Raw genomic sequence first — 7,661 nt, 5'->3', positions numbered from 1 at the left:
CCCCATTCTCTCTCTCCCCCCTTTCCTTCCCCACTCTCCCTCCCTCTATTCCTTTCTTTTCTCCTCCCTACCGCTCCCTTTATTCCTTTCATTTCATTTTCTTTTTTTTCTCTCGCTCTATCTATCCCGGGTTTTTCTTTTACCTGATCTCCCTCCTCCGCCATGGTTTGCATCCGGGTGACAGTGCCCTGCGCATGCGAATTGAGGCGGAGGGGGGGGGTGGGGCTGGGGCTGCTGGTGGCGGTCGCTCGGGAGATTCAGTCCTCCCGCTGCCGCGACCCCTAGCGGCGGGGAGGAGATGAGGGAGCTGGGCGGCGGCGCACGCGCGCTGCGGCGGGGAGGAGAAGAGGGAGCTGGGCGGCGGCGCACGCGCGCTGCGGCGGGAAGGTGTGTGGGATCAGTGCACAGCAGCAGAGACATCCATCCCCCTCCCTTCCCTCTGACCCTCGCCTTCCGGGGGAAGCTGCTGTTATATAAATTTTGTTTTATAACAGCCGCCGGAGAACGTCTGAGGTTGACTCTGCCCCATCTAAAGTTACAGAGCAGGCTCGAGCATGGTCAAAAGGAAAGGGTCAACAACCCAGGCTGACTGCAAAAGGCTGAAGAAGGACAGCAGCAGAACTAAAACTGTCAAAGAGTGCCCAGTGAACTGTGCAAAACAGCTGCCTCCTGGTAATTATCTCTCAAAGTTGCTTTTCCTCTTTGTGCAGAGTTTGCAGTGACTAATTCAGAAACACTGTAGTAACCAAATGCAATGCAATCAGTCTCTGCCATCCATTCAAACCTTTCTTATCTGTCAGAGCAGTGATGGTCATTAGCTGTAATTACTTTGGCACCTCCCTGAGAAATTTATTACATTTGTACAGCACTTTTCATGGCCTTGAGGTAGTAGAAGATTGAAGCAAATGAGAAATTGCTGGAGAAGCTCAGCAGGGCTGGCATCTTTGTGTAGAGAGAAACCGAGTTAACATTTCGAGTCCAATAAGTGTTCTTCAGAACACTGGACTCCAAATGTTAACTCTGCTTTCTCTCCATTGATGTGGCCAGGCCAGCTGAGTTTCTTCAGTAATATCTGTTGTTGCAGATCTTCAGCATCTGCAGTTCTTGGTTTTAATATAGTAGAAGATTGAATTGGTTCAGAAACTTATAGCCCAGAGATACTGGTGTTTTTAATCATCTAAATATAGATGGAGGTGGCTTTTGTCCAAAGCGTAGAAAGAAGTGGCTAAGGGTTCTTGTGACCCCTCCATGAATATCCGTATGCAAGTCCAACCTGCCCTGCAGGAGTGTCACTACATGTCCAAACAGTTTGATTAAAAATAATGTGCAATCTGGTTGGAGGCTATCTTTGATTTTGATTTGATTTATTGTAGTCACATATCTAAGTACAGTGAAAAGTTTTGTTTTGTGAGTAGTACAGGCAGATCATAGCAAAATAAATCATACAGATCATAGGTTGCTAAGACAAAGTGAGGTATACGAGGTTACGACTGCACAGGAGATGTGCAAAGGCAAGATTGACATTACCAAGATTAACATTATTTGAAGTTAGGCCCATTCAGCAGTCTGATAACATCAGGAACTGTCCTTGAACTTATTGGTAAATCTATTCAAGCTTCTATATTTTCTGCCTGACAGAAGAGTTTGGAAGAAAGCATTACCAGCTGAGAGGGGTCTTTGATGATGTTGGCAGCCTTTCCATGGCAACAAGAAGTATAAATGGAGTCTATGGGTGGGCTACAATGTGTGGCCACAAGAACAAACCTAAGCATTTTTGTTCTGCATCAATCTGTCCTCAGACAAAATAAAAAAGCATTGGTGGGTGTGGTTCTGGGGAATGAGTTGCATTCAATTTTATTAAAGAAGGACTTTATAAAATTCATTTATGGGATGCAGCCATCGCTGCTGGACCAGTATTTATTGCCCATCCTAATTGCCCTTGAGCTGGTGGTGGTGAGCTACCTTCTTGAACTGTTGTAGCCCATGTGCTGTAGGTAGACTCTCATTGCTTATTTGGGAGGGAATTCCAAGATTTTGACTGGAACACTGGAGGAATGGCAATATATTTCTAAGTCTGATTGTGAGTGGCTTGGAGGGGAACTTGCAGATGGAGATGCAACATTTAGGGACAGTGATTGTTTTATCATTAGTTTTATGTGGCCCAGGTGGTCTGGAGACTCTGTGCTGGCATACACTTGGTGAAAAGACAATAATTCGAGTACTTCTTTAAAAAATGTATTTATTCTTATGCTGAACTTTTATTTATTATGCTTTCAAGTCTGCAATACAGAATACACTTAAGTATCTGTACCTTGGTACCCATACATAAGATGGCGCCAAAGTGGTGACATTACATACTTTTGTTTGCGCTCATTTGAATGCCTGTGATAATAAAGCTAATTCAATTCAATTTGTATCAGCGGCAGAGTAAAGATAGTAGACAATCAATTTCAGTAAGTTCGGAAAGGATCTAGCCCAAGTAAATTGGAATTGAAGGTTGGCAGGCAAAACAGTTATGGAAGAACAGCCTTTAAAGAGGATGTGGAGGAACTGGTGTTGGACTGGGGTGGACAAAGCTAAAAATCACACAACACCAGGTTATAGTCCAACGGGTGCTTCCAAATAAACCTGTTGGACTATAACCTCATGTGTGTGATTTTTAACTTTAAAGAGGAGACAGCTTCAGTACAGTCAAGATTATATTCTGCAGAGGGGGAAAGGTAGGATAAACAATCCAGAGTTCCTTGGGTGATGTAACTGAGTAAGCTGAAACAGAAAAGGAACAGATGATAGATAGCAGGTTGATAATACAAGTGAGAAGCAGGTTGAATATAAAAAGTTCACAGCAAAAGTAAAAAAAAAAGGCTGATAGCTAATATAAAAGGGAATTTAATCATTATCTGAACGGGAAAAATGTGCAAAGCTATGGGGGAAAGACTGGAGTGTGGTACTAGGTGAGTTGCTCTTGAGAGAGCCAGCACATATACTATGGGCAAATGGCCTCTGTCTTAGCTGTAACTTTTCTATCATTTTATAGTGAGATGTTATAATATAGCCAATAAAGGGATTTAGTATGTAGCTGCCACTGTAATTTAGGAAATGGGGTGGTTGATCAGCTCAGTTGCTGGACAGCTGGTTTGTGATGTAGAGTGATGTCATTGGAGTGGGTTCAATCCCTGCACTGGCTGAGAAGAAGAGTCCTTCATGGGAAAAGTTTTTTATCTTAGCCTGCTGGGCACATTTTCCTCATTCCTGAAGAAGGGCTCATGCCCGAAACGTCAATTCTCCTGCTCCTTGGATGCTGCCTGACCTGCTGCGCTTTTCCAGCAACACATTTTCAGTCCTTCATGGTAACCTTGGTCCTCTGAGAATAAGGTGACTTTACCTTTTTAATGTAGGAAATGCAGCAGTTGAATTTTACACGGCAAGCTCTCACAAACAGTGATGTGATAATGACGGAATCATCTATTTTAGTAATGTTAATTGACGAGTAGATATTGACCAGGACACAGGCGAGAGCTCTGTTACTCCTCTTCAAACGGGTGACCATAATTTCTTTTATGTCCAATTCAGCAGGCAGGGCCGCAGTTTATTACATCACCCAAACGACCTGACCTCCTATGGTGCAGCAGTCCTTCAGTACTGCATTGATAACGTCACTGGAAGATTCTGTGCTCAAACCTTTGGAATAGGACATAAACGCATGGCCCTCTGACTCCAGTGAGAGTGATGCCCACTAAGATTGTCACATAAAAGCTGATATATGAATGCAATAGAGTGTTTTTATTTTGTTCTTTGTTCAGAATTTCATTGTCAGAAGTCACACAACACCAGCTTATAGTCCAACAGGTTTATTTGAAATCACAAGCTTTTGGAGCACTGCTCCCTTGCCACTTCACCTGATGGAGCAGCGCTCCGAAAGCTTGTGATTAAAATAAATCTGTCGGACTGTAGCCTGGTGGCACGTGACTTCTGACGCACCAACAGGCCAATACCAACGACTCCACATCATGACAATTTCATTAAACCATGTAAAGAACAAAGTTCCACAGACTTGGCCAAGACTGGGTGAGTAAATTCTCAATCTGAGCACCATGAGACATTCTGAGACTCTGCCAGGTGTGAATTTCTACCAGGTGGAGTGACAAGACTGATGTTCATGTGTGTATTTGATAGATTGACAACAAATATAGAACTCAGAGGATGGGCCAATTGTCTCAACCAGCATTTTTGATATCAGGAGCCTCTTTCCTCCCTTAATGCTCCAATCCTTTCTCACTCAAATGTTAATCCAGCTTCCCCCTTAAACATATCTCTACTGTCCACCTCACTCCAACTCCTTGTGGTAGTGAGTTCTGCATTCTTAACGCTGTCAAGATAAAGATGTTCATTTGGAGTTCCTGAAGAGATCTAACCCCTCTGACAGGAAGTATAGAGGAGCTGAATATTATTTAAGTGGAGAAAGGCTGCAGAAAGCAGTAGAGCAGAAGAATTTGGGAGCCCTCATCCATGGATCACAAAAAGCAAATGTCCAAGTTCAGTGGACAATAGGGAAAGCAAATGGAGTATAAAAGTTATGCCAAAGCACTAGTTAGACCACAGCTAACATAGAACTTGGAAAGGTACAGCACAGAACAGGCCCCTTCAGCGCACGATGGTGTGCCAAGGATTATTCCTAATCTAAAATAAAATTACCTAACCTACGCAACTCTCAATTCACTGCTGTCCATGATCATATCCAGCAGTCGCTTAAATGTCCCTAATGACTCTACTTCCACCACCACCACTGGCAACGCATTCCATGCATTCACAACTCTGTGTGTAAAGGACCTAACTCTGACGTCTCCTCTATACCTTCCTCCTAATATCTTAAAACTATGACCCCTTGTGCCAATCAGTCCTGCCCTGAGGATAAGTCCCTGGCTATTGACTATCTATTCCACTCATTACTTTGTATACCTCAATCAGGTCACCTCTCTTCCTCCTCCTGTCCAGAGAGAAAAGTCCAAGCTTAGTCAACCTCACTTCAAAAGACAAGCCCTCCAGTCCAGGCAGCATTCTGGTAAATCTTCTTTGCACTCTCTCCAAAGCATCCACATCTTTCCTGTAGTAGGGCGACCGGAACTGGACACAATATTCCAAGTGTTGTCTCACCAGGGTTTTGTAGAGCTGCAGCAAAACCTTACGGCTCTTCAACTCGATCCCCCTGATAATGTAAGCCAAAACACCATATGCTTTCTTAACAACACTATCCACTTCGGTGGCAACTTTGAGGGATCTATATACTTGAACACCCAGATCCCTCTGTTCCTCCACACTGCCAAGAATCCTGTCTTTAATCCTATATTCAGCATTCACGTTCGACCTTCCAAAATGCATCACTTTGCATTTATCCAGGTTGAACTCCATCTGCCATTTCTCAGCCTAGCTCTGCATCCTGTCTGTGTCACATTACAGCCTGCGATAACTCTCCATACTACCAACGGCAACTCCAACCTTTGTGTCATCAGCATATATACTAACCCACCCCTCAACCTCCTCATCCAAGTCATTTAGAAAAACTACAAAGAGCAGAGGCCCAAGAACAGAGTCCTGTGGGACCCCACTCAACACTGACCTCCAGGCAGAATACTTTCCATCTACAACCACTCTCTGCCTTCTAACAGCCAACCAATTCTGAATCCAGACAGCCAAATATCCCCTTATCCCATACTTCTTGACTTTATGAATGAGCCTACGATGGGAAACCTTATCAAATGCCTTGCTGAAATCCATATACACCATATCCACTGCTTGACCTTCGTCGACCTGTCTCGTCACCTCCTCAATGAACTCAATAAGATTTTTGAGGCATGACCTGCCCCTCACAAAGCCATGCTGACTGCCTTTAGTCACACTGTGCTTTTCTAAATAGTCCTAAATCCTATCCCTCAGAATTCTTTCCAAAACCTTGCTGACCACAGACGTAAGACTGCCTGGTCTGTAATTGCCAGGGATTTCCCTATTCCCCTTCTTGAGAAGAGGAACAAAATTCACCTCCCTCCAATCCTCCAGTTCAACTCCTGTGGAGAGTGAGGAAGCAAAGATCTTCACCAGCGGCTTAGCAACCTCCTTTCTCGCTTCCAGGAGGAGCCGAGGATAAATCTGGTCTGGCCCTGGGGACTTATCAATCTTAATGTTTGGCAAAATTTCCAGCACATCAACTTCATCAATCGTGATCTGTTCAAGCCTGTCTCCTCAAAGTTCTCATTCACAACAAGGTCCCTTTCCGTGGTGAAAACCAAAGCAAAAAACTCATTTAGGGCTTCCCCTATCTGCTCAGACTCCATGCACATGTTCCCTACACTATCCCTGACCGGCTCTACCTTCTCCCTGATCATTCTCTTATTCCTCACGTATGAGTAAAATGCCTTTGGGTTCTCCCTAATCCTTCCTGCCAAGCTTTTATCGTACCCCATCCTGGCTCCCCTCAGTCCATTTCTGAGCTCCTTACATCAACTTCATCAATCGTGATCTGTTCAAGCCTGTCTCCCAGCTCCTCAAAGTTCTCATTCACAACAAGGTCCCTTTCCGTGGTGAAAACCGAAGGGGAAGCCCTAAATGAGTTTTTTGCTATCTGCTCAGACTCCATGCACAAGTTCCTACGCTATCCCTGACCGGCTCTACCTTCTCCCTGATCATTCTCTTATTCCTCACATATGAGTAAAATGCCTTTGGGTTCCCTAATCCTTCCTGCCAAGCCTTTTTCGTGTCCCCTCCTGGCTCCCCTCAGTCCATTTCTGAGCTCCTTTCTAGTAAGCCTGTAATCCTCTAAAACTGTGCTTGATCCTTGCTTCGTCCACCTTACGTAAGCTGCCTTCTTCCTTTTGATGAGAAGTTACTCTGTTCTCCTCATCCAAGGCTCCTTAATCTTACCCCTTCTTACCTCCTCAGGGGAACAAATTTGTGCATCACTCGCAACAACTGCTCCTTAAACAGTCTCCACATGTCTGCTGTGCCCTTTCTGTGGAACAATTGCTCCCAGCCTGTACTTCCCAACTCCTGTCTGATAGCGTCATAACTCCCTTTGCCCCAATTAAATATCTTCCCTTGGTAACTGCTCCTTTCCAAAATCTGCCGGCCTGTCAGTTCTTCAATCTCCCTACTGCTATTTGGGGGTTTTCTACAGACCCCCAATGAGGTGGCTGTTCCCTTGCTGTTCCTAACTTCCACCCATACTGACTCAATAGACAAATCTTCCTCAATAACCTTCGTTTCTGTAGCTGTGATGCACTCTCAGATTAGCAATGCTATACCCCCTCCTTTTTTTTCCACCCTCCCTGTACTTTTTAAAAGTTCTAAACCATGGAACATCCAGCAACCATTCCTGCCCCTGAGAAACCCATGTCTCCGTAATGGCCGCAGCACCATAGCCCCAAGTACTGATCCATGCTCTAAGTTCATCACTCTTATTTCTGACGCTCCTTGCATTAAAGCAGATACACTTTAAGCGATCCCTTTGTTTAACCGCATGAGAAACCTTCCCGATAGATTCACTACATCCTGTCACTGTCCCATGTACAACTATGCCCCTCTCATATGTAGCTCTGATTCCCACCCCACTGCCAAACTAGTTTAAACACTCCCAAACCACACAAACAAATCTCCTATCCAGGACATTT

At 44.5% G+C, this 7,661-nt stretch overlaps 2 protein-coding genes across 3 annotated transcripts in view; one reads left to right on the top strand and one right to left on the bottom strand.

Annotated features, from left to right (window-relative positions):
• Positions 1–250, bottom strand: part of lsm3 (LSM3 homolog, U6 small nuclear RNA and mRNA degradation associated) — a 266,968-nt gene extending 266,718 nt beyond the window's left edge. The window contains exon 1 of the mRNA XM_043707562.1: positions 144–250. Coding sequence (XP_043563497.1) covers positions 144–173 — 30 coding nt within the window. The 5' untranslated portion in view covers positions 174–250. The remainder of the gene's footprint in view (positions 1–143) is intronic.
• Positions 251–378: 128 nt separating this feature from the next.
• The window catches only part of xpc (xeroderma pigmentosum, complementation group C), a 47,641-nt gene continuing 40,358 nt past the window's right edge, over positions 379–7,661 (top strand). Inside the window, exon 1 of one of the 2 annotated variants that reach the window (XM_043707558.1) lies at positions 379–672. In XM_043707558.1, the coding sequence (XP_043563493.1) occupies positions 555–672 (118 nt within the window). In that variant the 5' untranslated portion in view covers positions 379–554. The remainder of the gene's footprint in view (positions 673–7,661) is intronic. The other variant, XM_043707560.1, reaches the window with a different exon arrangement.

Source organism: Chiloscyllium plagiosum, chromosome 18, assembly GCF_004010195.1.
Source record: "Chiloscyllium plagiosum isolate BGI_BamShark_2017 chromosome 18, ASM401019v2, whole genome shotgun sequence".
Classification (NCBI taxonomy): domain Eukaryota; kingdom Metazoa; phylum Chordata; class Chondrichthyes; order Orectolobiformes; family Hemiscylliidae; genus Chiloscyllium; species Chiloscyllium plagiosum.
The sequence above is the reverse complement of the archived record's forward strand: the minus strand, read 5'-3'. Positions and strand labels throughout refer to the sequence as shown.